At 38.3% G+C, this 24,938-nt stretch overlaps 1 protein-coding gene across 6 annotated transcripts; it reads right to left on the reverse strand.

Moving 5' to 3' along the window:
- Positions 1 to 2,140: 2,140 nt before the first annotated feature.
- On the reverse strand, positions 2,141 to 22,617 carry Slc16a4 (solute carrier family 16 member 4). 6 transcript variants are annotated; one of them, XM_048443437.3, is made up of 10 exons: positions 22,421 to 22,616; positions 21,243 to 21,346; positions 16,440 to 16,572; positions 15,344 to 15,487; positions 15,048 to 15,209; positions 12,897 to 13,412; positions 11,139 to 11,350; positions 10,012 to 10,105; positions 9,522 to 9,632; positions 9,134 to 9,329 (listed from the first exon to the last, which is right to left on the reverse strand). In XM_048443437.3, exons 2-10 carry the CDS (start codon positions 21,312 to 21,314, stop codon positions 9,304 to 9,306), a joined length of 1,470 nt encoding a protein of 489 aa, XP_048299394.3. In that variant the 5' UTR covers positions 21,315 to 21,346; positions 22,421 to 22,616; the 3' UTR covers positions 9,134 to 9,303. The 6 variants fall into 6 exon arrangements, with proteins under 6 accessions (XP_048299395.1, XP_048299393.1, XP_085533978.1 ...); XM_048443438.3 differs by lacking the exons at positions 9,134 to 9,329; positions 9,522 to 9,632 and adding an exon at positions 2,141 to 2,755 and having other exon boundaries at positions 13,071 to 13,412; positions 22,421 to 22,614; XM_048443436.3 differs by lacking the exons at positions 9,134 to 9,329; positions 9,522 to 9,632 and adding an exon at positions 2,141 to 2,755 and having other exon boundaries at positions 22,421 to 22,613.
- Positions 22,618 to 24,938: the final 2,321 nt, after the last annotated feature.

Below are 24,938 nucleotides of genomic sequence, written 5' to 3' on the forward strand. Positions count from 1 at the left end.
TGGGCTGATAGTTCTGTGTTACAGGTTTCTGGAAAAGGGGAAATAGTGAATATTGTGTATTTGGGCTGATAGTTCTGTGTTACAGGTTTCTGGAAAGTAGTTATGTGACATCATATTGTCAATTAAAATGATAATACAGTGAAGGAGTAGAAATAGTAGACGGGTATTGTTTATACAATCTACATATTAGTTGTAGAAGTCTTTAGCTTTCTAATTCTGGGGATTTGGACTTGCTTTTTTTTTCTTTCTTTGTACTTTGAAACATTAAACAGCATGACCTTTAACTTGTGACCTCCCTGCTCCCTGCCTCCATTTTTGGGGTTCTGAGAGTACAGGTGTGTGCAAGTTTCTTGCGTGAGATTCAACCTTTCTCAATTCATATTTTGAGGGCCTTATTATTGCTTAGTAGGATGAAGGACTTGTATAAGATTGATAAAGTCCTTCTAAGTTAAGTTAATTTGGAATTCTTTAGTTAATCTTACAGTTTGCTTTAATAGGAAAGGTCTAGATTGTTGAAATCTTTTGAAAATAATTGCTCCTCAAAATGGAAAAGGAAATTTAGAGTGGTTCCTGTTGATTTTATCCTTTTGACATAGAAGACAGAAGAAAGGCAATAAAATTAGTTGCTGTTTATGAAGGATATTTTGCACAGAAAGTATATTTTCATTTAATCTTCACAGTGTAATCTGTGAGATAGGTAGGTGGTGATATCCTCATTTTACAGAGGAGAAAGTTGGGTTTCAGTCCTTGAGCAACTTAGGAGGTCATATGGCAGCCAATGAAAGAGCTTAGATTTGTTAGTGTGCTGCTTGTGTGAGGGAGTCATGTTTTTAAAGACGTTTATGTGTATGGGTATTTTGAATACATGTGTCTTGTACCTTGTGTTTTCCTGGTGCCCAGGGAGGCCAAAAAAGGGTGTAGCATCCCCTGTATTTGGAGTTAGAGACTGTATATGAGCCACTATGTGTTTTAGATATTGGAACCTGGATTGTTTGGAAGATCAGCAAGTGTTCTTAACTGCTGAGCCATCTCTCTGGCCCGATATTCTTATTTTTATTTATGTTGTATATTTAAGTGTAAAATCCTGTAGCTGGTTATGGTGATACACACCTGTAATTCTAGGAAGTTGAAGCAGGATTGTGGATTTAAGGCCAGCCTGGCCCTGTTTAAAATAAATAGATGTGTAAAACCTACCTTTTAAATAAGAGTAACTTACTGTCTTTGAGATAGCTGAGATTTCAGATTTATTTGGTTCCAAAGTTATAACAGGCCTTGGAAACATCTTGTTGCTATTACAAACTAGAGAAAATTGTAATGTGAGCTTATAGAGTCCTCGTTTTAAAGCTAGACAGGGAGCTGGAGATGGAGCTTAGTGTAGTGTGCTTGCCTATGCTGCCAAGGGTTCAGTCTCTAGCACTGTAAAAGAAGTTAGGTGAAATTCCACAAGTTGGGAAAGTTGTTCCATCTGAGTATTCAGTGAGCCAGATTGTAAGTGGTAAGTATGAGTAGACCTGGTCAGAGAAGGCAAACTTCTGGAATTATAGCCGATGGCAAAGTTTGCACAAAGGCTTATTTGAAAAGTATCAAGGTGGGCATCTTGGAACCAAATTTAAGCTTTCAGTTTAGGGTTTTTCTTTATTAAGGAATCAGTAGATGTTTGAAAGCAGAGAAGAGTGAAGGGTGGAATAATAATAGTTGGAATATTCTGAAAGATGTTAAGGGATTTGTATTGCAGAAAATGGTTTTTATTTTGGACACAGTTCATAATGCGTAGCCCACACTGTACTCCAAACTCAATATGTTCTCTCACTTTAGTTTTCTGACTTGCTGGGACTTCTGGTATACACCACCATTCCCTGCTTAGAAAACCCTTTTTTATCCTTTTAAAGATCACCCAAACAGCCAAGAGCTCATTATTCACAGGCAAGAACCATTCATTACTAATTAGCTATAAATGATCCACACCTTTTGAACAAACATAGTTTCTCCTAAAGACTCCTTTTCAACTTCCATATGGAACTTACAGCTCTGAAGAATCATCTAGATGCTTTGTATAAATATTTTAGATAATTAAATGTAGTGAAAAGATAATACTGTTTAGGTGGGCAGTACTACCTTTCAAATGGTTTTCAAATAAAGATTATTATATCAAATTTTATTTCACTAGTAAGTTAAGAGACAAAATAATTGAAGATTATTATAATCAATAAACAACGATAAATTATTTTTGGAGGGGATATACCATTCTTGTCACTATGAAAGACTTTATTCAGATTCTAGAGCTCTAGTCAATCAATTACTATATTTAAAAAAAAATAGTTTACAGTTGTTACATTTTGGTGACAGACTTACCATAGCACAAATGAAAGTTTGTATTTATTATAGGTACATTCTGATTTTCATTTAATAGGTCAAATAGCTGCTTCAACTGATTCAATTTTTAGCCTGTTTTGTTAAGTACCAACAATTGGACATTTTCAGCAGTGCTAATAAAGCAAGAAGGAATCTTAAAAATTATATGGCTTACTTTCTCATTTTTACAGAGATTTTTGTTCTACACTTTTGTTTCCAGTGACTTGTTTAGATTTTCTTTCGTTAAGCTCTCACTTGATTGTAGTCCTTCGAAGGTCAGGTTGTTTGCTTTTCCATCTTTCAGCCAGTGGTACAAAGAAAAGGGAGACTGAAGAGAGGAGATAGCAGGTGCCGGAGAAGTAGAAAGAGCCTGTGTATGTCTGTGTATAATCATATATCCAGCCTGTAAGGAAGGAGTGGTTTCTGTTAATGAAGTGAACTTTTCTGTTTGTAATTCTCAAGCTAGTTTTAGACTTTGGAGAAAGGGGCCTCATCTTCCCAGTCTGTATTGTGAGCCACTGGAATTAGTACAACTTCTCTCCTGTCTTACTTGAAACTGAATCACTTTCATCTAAGTAGAAACTTGAATCATTAAAAAAGTCATTGTGGACTCAGAAACGTGTCTTAGGGTGGAGATTGGAGAAAATTAGCACTTCATTTTATGATACTCTTACAAGAAGACTACTGTTTGCTTACAAAGAAGGTAATCATGAATAACTTTTTTCCGAAGAAGACTGAACCTTCTTTCCTTTACTGAGCTAATATTTGAGTATTTACCATGTTCCTGAAAATAGGCTATGCATCAAGAACAGTACTGAGCCAAATAAACATGATTCCTGCACTAATAAAAGTTGACAGTTTAGTGGGAAAATAGATATTAATCATTTAAATTATGTATTTGGTAAGTTCTATGAAGGGAAGGCTTGGAGGCTATGATATCACATGAGAAGGAACTGTTTGATAAATGTACTGAAGGAATTTTTCTGAAATCTAAATAGTTCATGTGAGAGCACACACATGTGTAGGCATTGGATCAAGGTCCTGATGCATGGTAGTCCATTGAGCTGCGTTCCTAACTGAATGCTCTTTAAGAATAGAAAAAGCCTTGCAGTCTTCTCATCAATGGCACATACTAGAACTTAAGTAAACCATCTTAAAAATAATAGCAAGAAGTGAACATTTAAATGTCCATATAAAAGTCTGTAATGTAATGGTGGTGGCACACTCCTTTAATCCCAGCACTTAGAGGGTAGAGCCAGGGAGATCTTTTTGAGTTCGAGGCCAACTTGCTCTACAGAGTGACTTCCAGGATGAATGAATGAATGAAATTTATGTTCTGGCAATGCTGAAGCATGCATGTGCAGTCCATATATGGCAGTTCTTTTGAACTTGTCCATTTTGGGTTTCATGAGGTCTCTTCCTCATGAGGGCACCAGATCGCTTCACAGATGGTTGTGAGCCACCGTGTGGTTGCTGGGAATTGAATTCAAGACCTTTGGAAGAGCAGGCATCTTAACTGCTGAGCCATCTCTCCAGTCACGATAGCCAGGGCTAAAGAAAAAAAGAAGTCTATACTCTGGAAACATCTTTGTGTTATATGCCTGTGTAGTTCTGGGTTAGGAGATGATAAACTAATGGAGAGAGAGGTAGGAATACTCTGTGCTTATGTGTTTTGGCTGTTCTGCCTGCCCCCGACTCATTTGGTTAATTGTTTATTGCCTTTTCTTCATTCTCTTATTTTAGCTCTGACTTTCAGGGTTTGGGGTTTTTGTTACTTGGTTCTGGGGATTGAATCCAAAGTTTCATTTTCATACATGCTAAGTATGTGCTCTACTGCTGAGCTACACTCCCAGTCCCTTTTGTTTTGGTGGTTTGTATTTCCTATTTTTAATGTAATGTATAAATGGAATATTTTAGAGCCTTTTAAATTCAGCTAACTTTAAGGAGTTTATTGATTCCTTACTTGATTCTCTCATTTAAATGTTTCTTGGCAAGTTGAGGGAGTGGAGTGAGGTCAGCTAGGATGAGTCTTTGTATTCTGTGGATGTGACTGACCTCTGACTTTCTAAAAAATAGGTGACTAACCTGAGCTATGGAATTTTCTAGAAAGGAGGGAAAATAGAACAACAACCCCTCTTCTTATGCGTGTATGTGTGTTTACTGTGAATTTCTGAATGGGTATCAAATGTTAGTTAGCATTATAGGAAAAGGCTCGGGGTTCTTGATAGTAATGTAGATAGTGCTAGTAACTATCAGAAGGGCAAAGGTGAAAATGGGTTCAAGAGAGTTGTTTATAAGCTTTTTGCTTTTCACACACCTTTTAAAGAGAATGTTATGTCTGAAACATTAAGGTATTAAAATATATTTACTATTGAGAAGGGGATCATTTGGCATATTTCAAACTGGATGAAATAATTTGTTTTTGAATGTTCTATTTATACTTGGTAATTGAGATACTAGTGTCTTTAAAATTCTAGTTGAGATCCAGAGCCAAATATATAACCTTTATTTTTTAATGATGGACAAAGGTTCACTACTCCAAGTAGATGTTTTAAGACCTATTGAGCTTGAATTTTTAACTTACCTAAAAGCCACTTAAATCTAAGCTTGTTTATTGTGGCTAATAAGGGTTGATCTTACCTAGGATACCTAGTATCAGAAGTATTTTAACATATGTATAATAAGCTATCTTAGGCATGGGACCCAAGTCTAAACAGAAAACTCACTTGTTTTGTGTATACTTTATATACATAGCCTGAAGATAATTTTTGAAATTTCCTCGTTTTATATATATATGTATTTTTACCTGCATTCATGTGTGTATGCACCATATATGTGCTTGGTGCCTTAGAGATCAGAAGAGGACATTGGATCCCATGGAATTGAGTTATGGATGGTTGTGAGCTACCAATGTAGATGCTGGGAACTGAACCTTGGCCTTAACTGCTTAGCCATCTCTCCATCCCCGAAGATAATTTTATATAACACTTTTACTATTTTTGTACATGAAACAAACCTATGGTAGGAAATTTTACCATTGTGACATCATGTCACTACCCTCAAATATTTATTGTTTTGAATTTAAAGATGTTTAACTAACATACTTTGTATGTGGTTGTATGGATTATGAAAAAGGGAATATATTGTTCTAAGAGATATTTATTACTATATCTTTCAGAATTTGATTGTTGAACTGAGTTAAGAATTCTGTTAAGAGTTAGAAGCCAGCCTGGTCTACAAAGCAAGTTCCAGGATAGCCAGAAACCCTGTCTCAAAAAACAACAACAAAAACCCTGCTAGGGGCTGCTGAGATGGCTTAACAGGTAATAAAATGGTTCTTGCTACAAAGCCTGGTGGCCTGAGTTCCATCTCTGGAACTCATGATGGAAGAAGAGAACTGACCCCCACAGGTTGTCTGTCCTGTCCTCCACACATACATTGTGGCATGTGCATGTCCACACACAGACTCACACAGTGAGTGCTCAAAAAGAAGGAAAAAGCATCTGTTAGTCTGGCTGTTACGTTTCCACTTATGGTCATCATGTTAGGATTTGAAATAGACCCAGGAAGTCCTTGATCCCAGAGTTCCTTGATGGTCCTTCAACTGTGAGGTTGAGAATTCTGAGACTGAACTTTTCTCTGTTGGATAGGAGGTATAGTGACAAACTTCAAAGATGTATGGACACTGATTTTATTTTATTTCATTTCTTTATGTTGAGATGTGGATCTCACCAGGTAGCCCTGGATGGCCTAGACTGGCTGTGTAGACCAGGATAGCCTCAGACTTACAAAGATCTGTCTGCTTCTGCCTTTCAAGTACTGGAATTAAAGGTATGTGCCACCGTGCCTGGTCAGGTCCTAATCCTTTTGCTTCTCAAGGACACTGGTTGGGTACTGCAGTTTTCTCTCTTACCTTGGTTGTGTTGTAAAATATTTATGTGTTCTATATGTGTCATGATATGAATAAATCTCGGGAAACATGGTTTAGCAAATTCAATCCTTTTAAGGTTGGAACTCACTAAAGGCCCCAGGATAGAAATGTGCCGTAAGATTTATCAGGATACTTAAACATTGGCTCTCTGTGCTCTGTTTTATTAGAGGATTAGCATCTGGACACCCAGTCTTTGCAAAGGCAGAATGATAATTTTCTCCTCTTAAACCACAATAGAGCTATTTGGAATTTATTACTGATGTTTTCATAGATATTCATCAATCTTAGGAACCCTGAGTTAGAGTAAAGCTGGGTGTAGGGTTGGTTTTGACATAAATTAACCGCCTAATAATGAACAGTTTACTTATTTTCTTCAATGTTAGCATATTCCTGTTTATACAGACAGGGAACTTTGCTGTTTTCTCACTTGTCTTCCACTTACCCCAGTCTTCATAGTGGATCTCTAACAGACCAAATGATTGAGCTATTTTGTTTTCTTCTAATAAATTCTTAGGCCACAGAGAAATTCTCTGTTATTAGGCATGATAAAACTTTAAAGGCTAATTTGGTAAATGGTGGAGCAAGGATAGAAGTTTTGTTCAATATTGTACTTGATGATAGACTGGAAATAGGGATTAACCTGTCAGTTCATGACATAGCTTACTTATTAGAGGGGCAGAGACTTCCTTGGATGGATTGATTTTTATATATTATCCATTTTCTTTTCCTATAATACACGGAGCTAGAAAAGATAACCAGTTTCTCTGTTATTTCTAATTTACAAGGTTGAAATCCCTGAGAAGGAACAGGATTAGAACTTTTTCTCAAGTAGGGCATGGTATACTTGCCTTTAATCTCTGCACTTGAAAGCTAGGAGAATCTGGAGTTCAAGGTCACTCTATACTATATAGCAAGTTCTAAGCAGCCTGTACTATACAGAGAAACCCTTAGAAAATCAAAAAGATTAATAAATATTTAAAAGTTTCCTTAGAGGGCCTTGAGAGAGTGAAGAGTCTTGTGTACTGAGTTTCAGCAAACTAAAGTTGCTTAGTGGTTACTGCGTGAATATAAGAAATCATCAAACTAATTTAAAAGTTTAGGAGAGTTTTTAGGATATTTGTGCTTGATTTAAGTATTTATATGTATATGCATAATGTATTTGTTTATTGGGAGTGGGGAATAGTGGGAGAAGGGAGAATGATACTCGGTTTTATTTTGTAGGTAGCTAATCGAGCCTTATAATTTTAAATGAAATAGCTTTTAATTTTGAGCTCATGTCGAATGCTTTGTAGTCAAGATTAGAAATCTTATGTAATATGGTTAATGTCTGAGTTATATGTTTGAGAATATGATAATACTTTTCTGCTTAAATTGTCATCTGTAATATTGTATCATTTATTTTTTAGCAAGGGTCTGCGAGAAATATAACAAAGTTTCAAATACTATATTTTCCCACAACTTTTCAAAGCTGCAATCTTGGTGCTAAGGTGGAATCCTGGAGGCTCTCTATCAGCAAGAAACTGACAAGTTTGGGTGTGCCGTGACATCTAACCTGCATTTAGTTTGCTAACCACCTCAGCCAGAGAACTGAGTGTGATTCGGGCCATATTCTTAAATAAAGTTGGATTTGTTACTAGTTACTGGAAAAGGATAGAAGGAAATCTGGCTGGAGTGGGAAAGGGTAGTGTTCTGTGGTAGGAGGATATGTTTTTGGCATTTTGGCCTTCCAATTTTTGTCCTATATTAAGGAGTTGTGTTGCTGTTACATTTCTTGTCATATTCATGATGATAAAGATATATAAATGATTTTATTTTCCATGTTTTCTATTTATAGATTTTTTTTTATAATTGTGTATTTTTTTTAAAAAGTTACATGCTTTCTATAGGCTTCCTATGTTTTTATCTTTGCTAGAATTATTAAAATGTTGTATAGAACTAACGTTTTTTTCTTTTTCATTCCCATACAGGAAGGAGAAGTTTATTGTTTATGTATTCACTGTTACCAATTTAAAACAAACGTTTTTGTCTGAGGATTCACTGTTTTCCTGTTTGCCAGATTCCTACTTAAACATGCATATACTCTTTTATAGGAATTTCAGCTTTTCAGTTGGTATTAGATATGGGTAAGTAAAAATGAGACTTCTACAGCTCTGAAGATTACCAGTAAATGTTTAGAGTTAACGGCGAACACAGTCATGTAATTTCCCACACCTCTTAATAGTCAGGTACTGTTTTAGATTTCAAGTACTAGTAATTGAACCTAGGACCTTACACATGTTAGGCAAGTAGTCTATTACTGAGCTACCTCTCCATTCCAGAGAACTGAGTTACTTTGAAAACCAACATTGTAGTGTGTGGTGTTTTTTGTTTTTTTGGGTTTTTTTTTTGATTGCTGCTAAAGTCAGAACTTGGAAAGAGACCTAATGGTCTTCATAAAGTCCTCTTTATCATTTCATAAAGGAATGACTTAAAGAAACAAGACTTGCTTCCACGAAACTTCTTTTAACAAGATGTTTAGCCACATAACATCGTTATTAATGAGACATTCCTTGTTTAGTGTCTTATAATCTTGACATACCAAGAGCAACTCTGAGACAAAAAAATCTGAGCTTTTAGCAGTAGCCTGATTACTACCCTTAACTTGTTAGAACATTGATGACTGCCCATTCCTTAGGACTAGTGGATACAAGTATCTTTCAGGAGCTCTATGTTTATCCTTACATATAGTTCTAAGTATCCTAGACTTTGAGTAAGAAAAGGCTATAAACATTTTTTTCTGACTGATGGAAAACAAATATTTTTATAGTGCATTAGGTGTGCTCATGAAATAAAAGTTTCACAATAAAATGATTCTGTTTTCTAATTTATTCTGTTGTAGTCTGTTCTTTTTCATTAAAAAAAAATAATAGAAGCTAAGAATGGTGGCACATGCCTGTATGTAGTTCCTGCTCTTGGGAGATGAAGGCAGGAGGGAGGATCAAGAATTCAAAGCCAGCATCCTCTAGGTAGTGAGTTTAAAGTCAGCCTGGGCTGCATGAGACCCTACCTGAAAAGTAAACATAAAAAATAAAGTACAAACTTAATATCACTATAAGTATTTTTTGTTTTTTTAATGATAGGATAGAATTACTGTTTCAGTTATGGTATGAAAGTAGCAAAAGTGAGGGCTGGCTCAGTTGGCAGATTATTTGTCTAGCATGGATGCCCTGAGTTCAATTCCATCCCTACCACTGCATACCCCAAGTAATTGATTCCACACTTGTAATCACAGGTGGGAACAGGAAGATCACAAAGTCTTCAAGGTTTCTTGGGTTCACGGGAATTTGAAGTCCACTTAGGCAAATGAAACCTTGTCTCAAAAACAAAACAAACCATTTAAAAATAGCAAAGTGAATTTTAAGGTAAGTTCCTTTTTGTGGACAATGCAAATATTTAGCAATAAGATCAAATATATTGAACCTTTGGTCTGTGAGAATCTAACATTTAAGCTTGTGCCCTAGGAATAATTTTTTTCTGTGCAAGTAGTCAATGTTTTAATTAAACCAGCAAGCAAAAAATATCGTTTAGGTTAAACTGATTATTTCCAGTAAAGTAAAATAACACATCTACGGAATTAACTCTCAGATTTTCCTGTATTTGGTGATCAGGGTAGAGGGAAGTCAAACACAGCATTTAAACCTGATACTATTGCCATTGAAGTTTGCTTAAGAGTATGACTTAGTTGTTACCTGCTATCGGTGGTCCAGAAAGGACAGCCATTCCAGCAAAGAAACTGGCATATCCTAAAAACTTGTGCACTCTACAATTCTTAGACAGATCGACCTGCAATTAGAATTCATTGTTAATCATTTTAAGGATGAATGTCTCCGGTGTCTTATGTTTACAAAGTTTTTTTTTTAAAAAAAATCTTAAACTAAATGGTTTTATTCCTGGGATGATTTGGATAACTCTTTGCTCCCAGTGTTAGGAAAGGGAATAGAAGTCAACTAGGGAACAGCACTTTGGCCTGGCAAAGTAATGTTTTCAGTTTATTAGTGGGGTCCGTTGGTGTTGGATTTCGGTAGGTTAATCTTTTATGTAGTTCAGTAGTGTATTTACCTCCCAAACCTTAGTGATTTCCCCTCTCCGTTAGGAAATAGTATTTTGGCAATCTGTACATACAGTAATATTGGATCTACTTATGACTGACTACCAGCCATAGGTTTATAAGAAATTTAGTAACACAAGGAGCTTATTTCAGCCTTTGGAAGCTGAAATTTTGCCTAAGCCTCATACACTGTTCTATAAAACTTTAAAAAATAGTTCCATTTAAATTCAGGATTTAATTCAGTTTACAATAAAAACGAAGAACTTGTCAAAACAATGTCCTTATGGTACACAGAAGCCACATTTGTTAGACTTACATGCTTGTGTTCTAGTAAGAGTCAAGAGACCCCTGGAGGGGAGGAGCGAACAGAAGAAAGTTGGAATCTTTCTGATCTCTGTTCCTTTTTCCATTGTATGCGGCTAATCCTCTCAGCTTCTTTTCCTCACATGGTAAGGTAAATAATGACAGGATATAGCTAGCTATAGAGTTTCTGAGGTCTCATGTAATTTTTGTTTTGTTTTCCAAGACAGGGTTTCTTTGTAGCTTTGGAGCCTGTCCTGGCACTAGCTCTTGTAGATCAGGCTGGCCTCGAACTTCCAGAGATCCGCCTGCCTCTGCCTCCCGAGTGCTGGGACTGAAGGTATCACCAACACCCGGCTTCATGTAACTTTAATCATAAAAATAGTACAAAATTTGAATTCTCTTTTGGGAAAACTGTTACTGAGCCTTGTATTGAGTGATTTAACATTAACGAATGAATCTACTCACCAGTACTGGGAGTATCAGTGCCAGGTAGCCACCAGCAAAAATGGCAAAAAAGATGGTATAGGCCATAAGGAGTGGGAATGTGGTGGCTAAAGGAGCAAGCAGGTTAGTTACACCACATAGAATGAGGTAAAACTTATGGTATTGATACTTCTTGATCCAGTTTTGATCAGCAATCCATCCAGAAATAAGCTGACTGACTGTCTCAGTGATACCTGGAACAGTAAATACAAAATCAGGCAATCTTTGTTTCCTCACACCCTCTGTAAAAATGTCAATGTGTAAGCACATCTTTCTCCAAATAGTAGCACTCTGTTTTGAGGTCAGAGTACATGAAGGAAAAATAATTTCATACTGAAATAGGATATATAAGTTACTTCCTCTTCTAAACACATTTAATAGAATAACAAAATGCTGCCTCCAGCAGAACATGAAACCATCAAATTACCATGTGTGTGTGGAATCCCTGCTTTTTAAAAAAAAAAAAAAACCTGGCTGAAGAGATCTTACAGCTTAAAAGAAGCTGCAAGTGAGGATATGAAACTTTTGTGTCATGAGGAGTCATGGTAAAACATGGGAGAAATTAAAATCTTATACTAAGAGACACTGGAACTTATATTTGTTTATGAAGCTTTGGAGTTTAAAACTTCCAAAGGTTATCATAGTTAGTTTGAAAATATGTAAGAAGTCTAAAAATGTCACTTGGGACATAGGTGGTAAGGTGTAATGAGCAGTGATTCAGAATCACAGTTTTTCACTCAGCATTCTTACCATTTATCCTGTTACAGGACATAGCAGTTAAAAATACCAAAAGAGCAGCATGAAGCCAGGTGTGATAGCATGGGGAGGTGGGGCCTACTCTGTACAGTGTAACAGCAGTTTTGACTGAAGCACACTGGAACTAGGTGTCCAGCTTTGTAAGGGCTTGGGTGGTAAGAAACCTTTCGAAAAGTTAAGTTGAACTACTGAGAATTGCTGGGTTAGAGCAAACCAAGATTCGATCTTACCCCTTTTCATTTGTTTCAGACTCCTTGTTTTGTTAGGTGAGAGAATCTACAACCTAAGCATTTGATCTTACAACATTATGTAATTCCATAAAATAATTGTATTTTTTAAATTTATATTCTAATTTAAGTATAAACCTGTGGATTAGTGACATTCAAGTGACATTCAAGGGTCATATTTATCTCACAATTATTTCAAGAGGAAATTACTTAACATCAATAGTGTATTACATTCCTAATACGGCTGTGAAAGAAAGCAGTGCCTTACACCCGTCCTATAGATAAGAAAGGAAATCCTGGCACAGAGGAGTCTTGCCCAAGGTCATACACAGCAAGGAAATCCAGGCAAGACCCTGAACTGGGAAGTTAAGCTTCAGAATCCATCTTTCCAGGTACCACAGTTTTCTAGCTGAGATTTCCTTCTTCCCAGACTAGTTGTTGACACTTAGCACTAGCTTTCTGAAAATTTTTCTGCCCAAGAAGTAATTGGTATCTATTGTGTTAGACACCTGAAAATGAATAAGGTGAGTTAGGCCCACTCAAATCCGCAAGATCGCAGTTGACAGATCTGTGTGTGGAAATGCAAGGTATTCTGCTGAGCCCCAGAAGACTTGCTGTCCCTAGCCTCCCACAGCCAGCTCATGACTGCTCTTGCTATTTCCCTCCTTTCTCTCCTTGCTTCAGTTTTAAAATAAAATTTTACCAAGCTAAGTTTATTTTTCCTTCTAGGTAGGAGGCTTGAGATAGATTTTCTTACCAGCTACAGACACAAGGTAGGAGGCATCCATTATGTCAATTCCAAGTGTTTTGGCTCTGGCGACTAGGTGAAAAGTAGGAACGAAATAGGCTAATTGACTGAGGAGAAAAGACCAGGTAAATATGTAGAAGAAAGGATTTCTAAAGAGAGAAATATCTAAAAAATTTTGTTTACATTTCCATGAAACAAACTTTTTTTGGTAACTTTTGTCGTTGCTCATAAGTAACAGTCTGTTCCTGTGAGGTCCATTGCCAAACTCTTCACCTTGATGTTCTAAGACAGTTAAATTTTTAGTCAGTTGATCAGATTTCTTCATAGAAATGCCTTGGATAGAAGACTCTTGTGTGTCATTGCAGTATGTTTCTGTCCTGTCTGATGCCTCGGATCCAGTTGCAGACAAACTGCTACCTTTGTTTTTGATATCAGAATTGTTCACTGTTTCGGTGTGGATGGGTCTTAAGAGCATGCTGGAAGGCACCAAATTCAATGCAATAGCTCCAAATAATATAAGAGCACCTAAGTTGAAGAGAAATTGAGAAGATAAGAATACTCTTCAGTTCGTGGTACTTTCTATTTATAGGTTCAGAAGAGACCAACAGACTTAGTCCAATAATTCTTGAAAGTACTACTTTGCTTCCCATGTTTACTTAAAAATCTATTTTATTTGTATATGTGTGTGTGTGCGCACACGCGTGCATGCTCATGTGCATGCATATGTGTGGCCCACTGAAGCCAAAGAGAATTAGATACCCTGGAGCTGAAATTCCAGGCAGTAGTGAGATGTCTGATACAGGTGCTGAGATTGGAATTCTGGTCATCTGGAAGAATAAATAGCAAAATGCCTTTAACTGCTGAGCCATCTCTCCTTCCCTGCTTCCCTAATTTAACTGAAAGCATTTAAATCTATTGACAGTATACATGCTGCTAGAAAATGAAATATGTTGGAGATAGAAAACCAGGAAGTTGGACCAAGAAGTCATATGAAAACGAAGGGGGGGGGAGGGGTTGGAGGTGGGTTGATAATCTGAATGGCACAAAATTACAATACATTCTTAATGGCTATTTTAAATATATTGCAGTAACTGGATTTTGGTGTAGGAAATACAAAATTTATCAGTGGGAATCATGAGGAAAACAGGAAAGGGGACAGCCTTTCAGTCTATTATTTTGTTTAAACACTTGAAAGAAGACATGCTAGTCTTGCACTAGATACTGAGTACTTGATTGGTTTTGGTGTGCCCTGAACAAAGTTATGACATTTGTCTTTGGAGAGAACAAACTATGTAGGCTTTCTTAAAGATTTGTCAGCTGAAGATTACCATTCACCATGAGATTACTGAGTAAGTGCTCTACATAGGAACGAGTCAGTACAACAATATAAAGATAGAAATAGACATAAACATTGTAAAGAAAATACTTCAGAAGTGGTTTTGTGGAAAATTCTAGTGTGTGTGTGTGTGTGTGTGTGTGTGTATGATTGTCCAATAGGAGCATAATCTTTTTACAAATGCTTCATATACTCTATTTTATTGACGAGTTAGAGGAAAAGGAGAAGAGCATTGTTTTTCTAATGGCCTTCCAGTTGGCTCTCCTGCATTGAATTCCAGAGAGTTCTGAGTGAGCTAGCAAAGCCTCCAGGCCATGGAAGATCTTTCTTTCTTCTTTCTTGTTTTTCGAGACAGTTTCTCTGTAACTTTGTAGCTTGTCCTGGAACTAGCTCTTGTAGATCAGGCTGAGCTTGAACTCACAGAGATCCTCCCGCCTCTACCTCCCAAGTGCTGGAATTAGAGGCCTGCACCACCATCTTCCAGCCCTTTTCTTTCATACTTTTTAAGGAAGGTGATGTTCTTCCATTCAGTATCATTCTTATTTCCCCTCTCATTATCAGTGCTAGGGATTAAACCCAGAACCTTGTGCGTACTATATAGCAACACCTGCAAGTGTTTTCACTTTATGTGGTATGGTACCTCATTCCCTTAATCCCAGCATTGCCACCAGTTTGAGGCCAGTCTTGTCTCCATAGCAATATCTGGACTCGCCAGGGAGCAAGGAAGCAGAGTTTATTGGTCTTGAAGCTTCACTCATCATCAAAGGGAAGGGGGAAACATTAACCTTTTGGTGTTGATAGTTTCGAAACTTAGACTGACTCACCTGTCCAGTCATAAAGATCTATCAGGAATTTTGTAAAGGGTGCCAGCAGAAACGTCAGTCCCATTCCAGAACGGGCAATCGCTGTAGAAAGCCCCAATCGTTTTTTGAAATATTTGGTAATTACCACAGCAGCTACTTGGTACAAAAAAGCAGACCCCAATCCTAAAAGAAAAACAAGTTTGAAATTACTTTCTTATTAGGTTATTAGTTACCAGATCAGATATTTTATTTAGGAGCCTTGGGCAGTAGAAAGGTTTTCTGTTTCATCTTTTATAGTCTATTTACAGTAGACTCACCAGGTAACAGTCCCATAGTCACACAAAGAAAGGGAATGCCTGTGGCCCAACTGCTGACCAGATAGCCACCAGAAACAAGGAAAGTCCCAAGAATGGAGGTAGGTTTTTCTCCAAGTATGTCACAAATAATAGCAGCCAGGGGACCTTAAGAGAAGAGAGAGTGCTAGATTAATGTGTAGTGATAGTTTATGTTTTAACAAGTAAAACTTGCCTGAAGATCAGAGTACAGAGCTAAGCCACTAGAAACCAGGGAGTGGTGGCTCACACCTTTAATCCCAGCACTAGGGAGGTGGAGATGGGAGTGATATGATTGGGCAGAGAGGAATTTAAGGTGAGAGATGACAGGAGCTCATTGCAGTCTGAGTTTGGTGAAGACAAATGCAGTCAGGAGATGCAGTCTGACAGGATCGCCCCTTCAGTCTGAGCATTAGTAGAGATAAAAGAACTCTAGTGGCTGCAGGCTCTGCTTCTCTCATCTTCAGCATTAACCCCTATATCTGACTTTGGGATTTTATTATTACTACCAGTTAGAATTCATGCTACATTAATGTGCTCTGGCACCCCTTAGTCCTTATGTGTGATTTGAATGAATGGGAAGAAGACAGGATAATTGCTTTAAAATATTGTATATTCAAGAAAATAAAATTTTATTTACACTAATGGCAATTGTTTTGTGCAAAGTTAAATCACTAATCTCCGTATTATCATATTACTAAACTAGAAGAGAAATTGGTTTAATGTTTGTTTTTAATATGATCACATAATTAAAACTGAAGGGTTTCATTTTCAGGTTGAGGTCTTGGCTCACTGGACTGAAAGCCTTACCAGACTAGAAAGAAACAAGGCACGAAAAATTCCATTCATGAATCAAATAGTTGGATTTTTAATTACTGTTTAACCCTAATTTTTCCAACTTAGTTTCCAGGTTAAGTGGGCTTAAACACTGGTGTCTCTTTCAGTATTACATACTGATATTAATGCATATTAATAAGTAAACTTGAATGTAACAGTACTTCAGCTTTAAAGGAATGATGGTGTTGTCAAGGACCTTTGTGGTCATTCTCTGTAGGCAGCAAGCTTGTTGCCAGTTTCATACCTGCAGAGAAACGGAGTGCTGACATGATGGATCCAATCCAACCAATTTGCTCTGAAGTGCCTTCAAACTCTTCTTGAAAGACCACAAAGAATATTGCAAACGTCTTGGTCATTGCCATCACAAACACATTTACCTAAACCAAAGCATATCATTAGGTAGAAAGCGGACTAGTGCTGTTACCAGAGGTTCTATTGCTCTAGCATTTCAATACTTACCTATTTTTCTTATTGATGCTTTCTGGTTATGTAATAGGGGTGAGAAGCAGTTCATTCCTCTTTAAAGTGGTGGGACATAGTCATGAAAATATAGACTTGAAATTCCCATTTCAAGTCTGGAAAGGATGTGTGTCACCATTGTTTTATAGATGAGAAGTAGAAGTTAAGAGAGAAAACAAATGGCCAGTGATGATTCAGGCACTGAGGCTTGTATCTTAGACTGACACCAGCTTCACCACTACTTTTGTTTCCTTGTTGTCTAGCAGTTCAGGAGGTTGTTTATTCCAGATGCCTTTGGTGGGGAGAGACTTTCTGTTTGGATAGATACTACCATTCCTCGCATCCTAAAGAATCATGACCAACACCCACCTTACTTGAATCAACATTCCTAGTCTTATTTCACAATAGTATCTCTTATCTGGAGGCAAGAGACTGAGAGTTGGCAATGGTTAGGAGGCTTTCAAAGTTCAGGAAGGAGTCCTAAACAGTTTTCTCATTCTGATTTGAAAGTACAAAACAAAACTTGGGGCTAGAAAGGTGGCTTAGTGTTTAAGAGCACTTGTTGCACTTCCAGAGGTCGCAGGTTCAGTCTCCAGCGCCCACAATTTGGCAGTCTATTATAATTTTCCTCCAAATAAGAAACAAACTAGCAAACTGTGTAAATATCAAAATAGAGTGTAGTTCTTATGAGCAAGGACCACCAATGTGAAGTGTTGTTTTGTAAGGTTCTTTTCCTGTGTGGTGATGATGTCCACAGAATGCTTACCTGTTTTTTTTTGTGTTTTGTTTTTTTGAGAAAGAGTCTATGTATGTAGTCTTGACTGCCCTTGACTGTGTAGACGTGGTTGACCTTGAACTCACAAAGGCCCTCCTGTCTCTGCCTCCCAAGTACTAGGATTAGATACACCACCACAACCGGCTTACCTCTGTTCTTAATCATCTGAATATGGCTTGCTCTTGGTCTCCAGTAAGAATGTTTGTTTAGATTGTTTCTTATTCCTTCTAACTCTAGCATTGAAGTGTGACTGCAGCCTGTGTTGTGTATTCACTGAGTCTCAGGAAAGGAAAGGTGGAACTCCTGCATTTCCCCAGTCAGCTCTTTTAACTTCATAGTTCATTTTTATTGGGACTCAAAAAAAAAAAAATACTGAAGACTTATCCCAATGTCTGTATTTTCCCTTCATTAAGCAAGCAGACTTCTATTTAAGTCTTGATCCTGTGCCTTGGTAGGTGTCAGTCTTGCTTCAGTCTTCATCGGCCTTTGTAATTGTCTCACTTCCAAATCAAGCAAAAACCTAGGAATGGCCCAACCCCTATTTTCCAATTTAAAAGCAGTTTTTTGTTGTTTTGGTTTTGGTTTTTTGAGATAAGATTTTTTTTCTCTGTGTAGCCCTGGCTGTCCTTGAACTCTCTGTAGACCTGGCTGGCCTCAAATGCAGAAATCCACCTGCCTCTGTGTCCCAGGTGCTGAAATTAAAGGCAAGGGCAAATACCAACTGGCAAAACCAGTTAGTTATATTAGACCCATAAGAATACTAAGTGGTTCTTACTCGTTTGTGTGTTTTAGATCAGCCTTGACTCATTTTGAAATTACTGCCAGTTGTTAGGGCCACTTTTAATTAATAACAGTTTCTTACTATCCCGGGCCCTTTTGTTGTAATAGCCTAGCTTGTCCTGACCTTCACAGACAAGTTTCTTTAAAGTCTGTTGATTCTATTTATCACAGTATTCCACCAAAAACTGAAGTTCAGTAGCTTAGTGCCCAGCATCTAAGAGCTCTGGCCAAGGATATCAGAGAGTTGCTTATTGCTAAGCCAGGAGATTGTTCCCATCTCTATTGTGTGATCTCAACAGTGCCCATGCATCACTTTTTTCTCTGATAATTTCTAGACATCTGCCTACTTCTATGCTTTTTTCCCCTCTCTGAATGATTCCATTCATCCCGCATTGAGTCCTCCCAAGATTTGTCCTATTCCTCTTTTCTCTGGTGGTTTTAAATAGTGTATATTGGAGACATAGGTTGCTCTACTTCAGATGCATATAGACTATATCAAGCCAGTTCGTGGTTATAAGTTCCTTGGACTCTGTTCAAGATTAAGCCATTCCAACTGTTTGCTTTTTCCTGTTCCTCTTAACTCGAGTGAACGGCATTCATCACTCACCGAAGTGCTTCAGCTAACAGCTCTGGACTCTTCATATTCCTTGCTGTGCAGGTTCCTCTCCACATCTTAGCCTGCCCTCTTGATATGCTCAGATCTGTATTTCAGTTATTCCTGGTATCTTCTTTAAACTTGGGGTCTTATTGTTTTCTTGCCTATGCTGCAGCTTGTCCAATAGATACCCTGTGTCTAGATACAATCCTCACTACTCCATTCAATAATGGACTAACCACCACAGTTGTAACTCTAAAATACTTTCCTGATTAATTTGCCTCACTTAAACTTCATATTCTCAGAACAACCAAAATCTGTTATTTTTCTGAGATTGTCTCACTGTGCTGCCCAGGCTAGCTGTGGACTCATGATCCTCCTGCCATTGCCTCCCAAGTTCTGAGATTACAGGTGTGCACCACCACATTTGTCCCTTAACGTGTTTTCTGTAGCCTCTGTGCACCTCTGACTTCTTCTACCCTCTTGTTTACTTACAAATGTGTCTATCAGATTATTCATCCCCCACGAGCAGGTATTTAATGAATGGCTACTGTGTTTCAGACTGTATATTCAGAGAAGGCATATTATATGTCTGCTAAGACATACTAAACACAGAAACAGTTATATATAAAGTCTGGTAAGTTACAATGTAACCTTCCTATGCCTTTGTAGGGGAGCTTACAAAGTACACAGAATTTTTTTCACTGTTTCAGGAGTTTAAGTGTTATGGGAAAGTAGTCTTGGTAATTGATTCAGAAATAAACGCAGTGGCCTGTAAGGATGCACATTATCACTGTGAGCAATGAATTGGCCCGAGTTCATTGTTGACAGTTTGCTATATTTTTTGTGCTTCAATATGCATCATCATATTACCCAAACAAGATGTTATTCACCTGATTGTGAGGTGCCTTTTCTTAGCACCTCAAATAACTTGCTGGTCATTGAGAACAATGTAGAAAAAAGTGGGAGAACCAGACCATCCAACAATACCAGCACCATAAACCATGGTTTGAGAAGAGGCTCAACCAGGCAGGGATCTCAGACTTAAGGCACTTTTAGTTTCCCTGTTAGCAGTGTTTCTGTGTAAGGGGAGGAGAAATGCCAGTCTTTGGTAATGAAGCCAGAGTTTAGCAATGTGTGCTTTATTGTTTTATAATACACAAACCTCAGCTGAGGATCTCTGCCTTCTCCATTTTTTACCATTAGGGAGAGGTAATGCATTATGTTTTCCCACCTCCAATTTCATACAGATGTCTGTTACTCACCAATACTTGTGCTCCCATTGTGCGGGCTGTTTGTTGTAAATCTAAGCAGGGGAGGAATGTCAAGAAAGAGGTGTTTTGTGAGTGTGTCTCAAAGTTGACAGAATGATCTAGGGATGCACAGGTTGAGGCACAACTGTGGACGGGATCCATCAGTGTTTGGAATGGGCACGCTGATAATGCACATCACCACTTTCTTACATAGCAACCCCAACAGTTCTTGGAGATGAGGGTAAGAAGTCTTAGCTTTACAAAACATGTCAGATATACAATGTTTAATTCTAGTTTGAGTTATTGGGGGCGGGGGAGATGTGGGCAGCAGGTGGAATGTTCCCAGTCCCCATCAATGAAGGAAGCTGTCTCAGTTGACTTTCTATTGCTGATTAAATACTTGGGAAGAAAAGGGTTTATTTCAGCTTACAGTTTATAATTTACCATGAAGTTGGGCAGGAACTGAAGCAGAAGCTATGGAGGAATACTGCTTTTCCCAGCTTGCTCAGTTTGCTTTCCTAAACAACACAGGACCACGTGTCCAGGGGTGACAGTGAACAGGACTCTCTCACATCAATCATTAATCACAGACTTGCCTACAAGTCAGTCTGATGGAAGCAATTCCTCAGCTGCCGTTCCTCTTTCCAGACGTGTAGGTTTGTGTCAGGTAGACAAAAGCCAGCACAAAGACTACTGTTAGAATTACTGTGGACATGTTAGGCTGAGTGAGCACTTAATTTTGAGATAAGGTCTTGCCACGTATGATTGGCTGGCCTTGACCTCTCAGCAATCATTTTGATTTGGTCTCTTTGAATGCTGGAATTTTAAGTATTATAGTCTCACCCCTGGCAGGACTGATAATTTTATAGAAATGCCCAGTGATAGCCCTAGTATAGTAAGAAAGGCAGTGTCCCCAAATCCCAATTGCCATGCTGCCAGGGTAGAACTGCCAATCAAGCCTGGAGCATTCTCTGATTAAGAGATCATAGGCAGAGGAGAGGACTGGATAAGAATATAAGAATGTTTCTACTTTCAAGGTTTAGCCGGGTTGGCCTTTGATTAGTAGTTTGGGGGAAGTTCCTGGCTGCCTGTCTACTCAGATCTCATTATTTCTGAAGTGATTTTTGTTAGGCTTCAAGCTTTTCTCCAGACAGTTTAGCAGTTTGAAAGGGGAGAGAAACTTACCAGGAAAAAATGCAGCACGATCATCCATCCCCATCCTCCATCCAGGGGTTTAGCCTTTTCTTCCCTGTTCATTGTGGTGCTTCCTTTGTGTTTCAGACAGATCACTGTAGCAGATCCAAATCAGTTGCATCAGTAGCCAAGGAAATGATCTAAACTTTCGTGGGTCTCTCTCCCCTCCCCTCCCCTCCCCTCCCCTCTTCTTTCTCTCTCTCTCTCTCTCTCTCTCTCTCTCTCTCTCACACACACACACACACACACACACACTCTCTCTCTCTCTCTCTCTCTCTCTCTCTCTCTCTCTCTCTCTCTCTCTCCCCAGCTGTTTTTAAGATCTGGTCATACTTTGTAACTCTGGCTAGCCTAGAACTCATGGCAGTCCTGCCTTCTCCTGAAAGCTGGGATTATAGGTGTGTGTGGCTAAACTTTTAAATTTTATTTTATTTTCTCTGTGGTATAAAAGCAGTTGTTCTGGGATTATAATGGCTACTCTACTTGAGATCAGAATCTCCACCACCTACAGGCAGTTCTTGAGGAAGCCGTATGTTACCCTTCCAGTTCTGCAGGCCAGTTCTTGACTTTAAAGTCAAATAAATGGGAGCGGGACCTTGAGTTTACACAGTCCCTTTATATGACATTAGGTATTTTAAAGAACTAGATACCCCAACAAAGTACATTATCTCTTTCTTAACTGGATACTAGATCAGGCAAAAAAATTGGTAAGCCCACTTGGGAAGTATGAATGAACTGAAATAGAGGGTACTGTAGAGAGGTTAAATATTCTGGGTGTTATAGTGAACTTATGAATAATCTGTGGGAGACTAGTCTCCACCTTAGGAGAGAGATGCTAGGTATTAGAATGTCATAGTATGCTACCTTCAAACAGACTTGAGTAAGTGAATACCTATATATTGAGAAAGAGTGAGAAGAGAATGTATGTGTTTTGAGGAATGGGTGTTATCCCTATATCCCATTGTTAAAGCAGGCTGGTGTGTGTGTGTGTGTGTGTGTGTGTGTGTGTGTGTGTGTAACATGTTAGACGATTAGGCTGGACAGAAAGATAACCAAGGGTGTGTGCATGTGTGTGACATCTGTTAGATGATTAGGCTAGACAGAGAAATTCCAGTTATTCCAAGGCCCCTGAGAAGACCAACCCAACACCCAGTTCATTTTTACCTTACCTTTAAGGATGTGTTCTTCAGATGAATCCTCTTTAGACAAGAAAATTGTGGAGGGGAAAAAAAGTTACTTTTCCTAAAATGTTACTATTTTTTCCCCGAAGGTTTTTCATTCCACTGCTTGATGAAAACAAGCAGGCTTTTGTAGTCTAACAGGGCAGGCACTCCTGCCGGTGGACTTTACTTCCTGAGGGAGGAGAAAAGGCGGTGTAACTTGAGATCAACTCAGGCCAGCCTTCCAGCCAGCCCACAGAGTAGACGTTTTCCATCACTGGTCAAAAGTGGTTGGAGTAAACCAAGGAGAAAATCCTCCTAGTGGCATCTCAAACCTACTGGGGGCGGGAGAGGGGGAGGGGAGAGAAGGACGGACACAGGGAACCGTCTAGAATTTTGAAACACTTGTCCAAAGTTCCTCAGAAAGTCTCAAGACCAGGTTATAAGAGAAACAATTCTTCCAGAACTGGGAGGGTCTTTTGTTTTTTTATTGGGCCACAAATGGCAATGTTAGAGCTGAAGATGTTGCCCTCTGAGAAAAGTTTATTCTTCACTGGGGTACCTGGGTTTTGTCCCTAGTAACAAACACAAAGATCTTCAGTAAATTCAGTCTGCTGTGTGCTCTTTTGTGCTCATTAACTAAATAGTATGCTTACTAATTTGGGGCTTCAGGTCCCATTTTAATTGCTGTTTTGAACCTAATTACTTTAATTTCAAATGCTTCCCATGAAAAATATATACTTATAGTAATTTTAATGAAACTTTTTTCTTGCTGCATTTTGGAAAAAAAAATGATTAAGTCCGAGTCCTAGAAAATTATCCCAATAATTCAACATTCCAGTCCAATTTCCTTCCTTTGCTCCACCTTCCATATTAAAGAAAACAAAAGTCAACAAGCAAGTGCCTTTGATCTCCCTGCACCAACATTCCAGATTTTAAACCAATGTGTATTTTAAGCCAAAGTGTGAGGTGTTTAATCTTGAAATCTGTACTTTTTGCTTGTTTGTGTGCTTGCTTTTTAAACAAGGGGCTTCTCATCTTCTTAAAGTCCAGCTCCAATACTTTTTGATTTAAAATGCTTGCAGTAGGGTGGCTTAGTTTGGGAGGATGCTCAGCAAATGCACCCATGGGAAAGATTATGCATCTATGTGGTGCTGGTGGTAAAAATCAAATAAACACTCAGAAGGCAAAACCCAGGGGAAGAGGAATATTTTTCAGAGAGCTCTGTGATAAACACGTACCCTAGAAAATGTTTTTAGTGAACCATTCATGAACTGTTTTCAAGGTCTTTTAAAGCAAAGCTCTGATTTAGTCACAAGAAATGAAGTTGATCTTGGTGCTGACAGCTCTGTCTGGAGCCCTGGGACTAGACTGAGATGGAGTGCAACAGTCATCTTTAGGTTCAGAGGACTGAAGCCCTCGGAGATGAGCCCCTTCAGACACACCATTTATATAACCATCTTAATACAAAATGTTGAGGGATAGTGGAATAGTAGGTGATGCTGGTTTGCTTAGAATCTCAACTTTGCATTTTAAGTCTTGAAATTCTGAGCAAGTTAACCTCTTAGAATTTGTTTCTGAAACTATAAAATGTGGCTAATGCTGTTTTTGCAAGATTGTGGTTAAGGGTTAAGGATACTTCTTACTGTTGTGCACAGCAACTCACACTTAGAATCTCACATGCTGAACCAAGGAGCACTGTTGTGAATTTGAACAAATGTGGGTTAAAGTCAGACCCTACCCCTCAACCAAAAAAAGAAAAGCCAAACAAAAAAACTCATGAATCATTCTTATTAATCAGAAGAAAGAATTGTTAAGGTATCTGGGATATTAGTTAACATTTCGGCACCCACACCCATGGACTTAATGAGGCTTACAGAGTCTTTAAGCATATGATTAGTTTCTCAGCTTCTAACCTTTTAACTCCTGGCCCTCAAGCTCTTTGGCAAGAATTTACTGTAATTCCTTACTACTGTTGTTCTACTGTCAGATAACTTGAGAGTGGGATTCAGTTTAGTACATTACCGGGTTAAGAAAGGTATCCAAACCTTTCTTTGTCCTTGTTTAGTCCTTACCTTTAAAATTTTGGCTCACAAAACCAGAGGTAGTGGCACACACCATTGCTCACAACACTCAGGAAGCAGAGGCAGGCAGGTATCTTGAGTTCCAGGCCAACGTGGTCTACAGAGCGAGTCCCAGGACAACCAGGGCTATGCAGAGAAACCCTATCTTGAAAATAATAACAATAATTAATAATAATAATAGACTTACAGTGTTGGCCTCCGAATGACTGGCATTTGGGAAGTTAATATTTCAGGAGACTTCCTACCATTTCATAAATCATGAGTAGATCACTGTTCCCGTAGAGAACAAACAATCAGACTTCTGCTTTGCTCGCTTCTGGGAGCCTGGAAGTTTGACATTTGTTGGTAGCAAGTACTCCTGTGATTGGCCTCCCCTAGGCACTGAGTGTCCAGTGAGCTCTGACTGAAGATGTTTCATAAGTGTCATCACAACTCAATGCTGC

Source organism: Myodes glareolus, chromosome 17 (genome assembly GCF_982192425.1).
Source record: "Myodes glareolus chromosome 17, mMyoGla1.1, whole genome shotgun sequence".
Classification (NCBI taxonomy): Eukaryota; Metazoa; Chordata; class Mammalia; order Rodentia; family Cricetidae; genus Myodes; species Myodes glareolus.

Excerpts from the sequence above, each read along its gene's own strand:
- Slc16a4 (XM_048443436.3), bottom strand. The coding sequence starts at position 21,314 with ATGAACAGGGAAGAAAAGGCTAAACCCCTGGATGGAGGATGGGGATGG. Across the intron at positions 13,413-15,047 it reads AGATCTTTATGACTGGACAG|GTGCTCTTATATTATTTGGA; the intron begins GTGAGTCAGTCT and ends TCTTCAACTTAG. Across the intron at positions 11,351-12,896 it reads CTACCTTGTGTCTGTAGCTG|GTATCACTGAGACAGTCAGT; the intron begins GTAAGAAAATCT and ends TTACTGTTCCAG.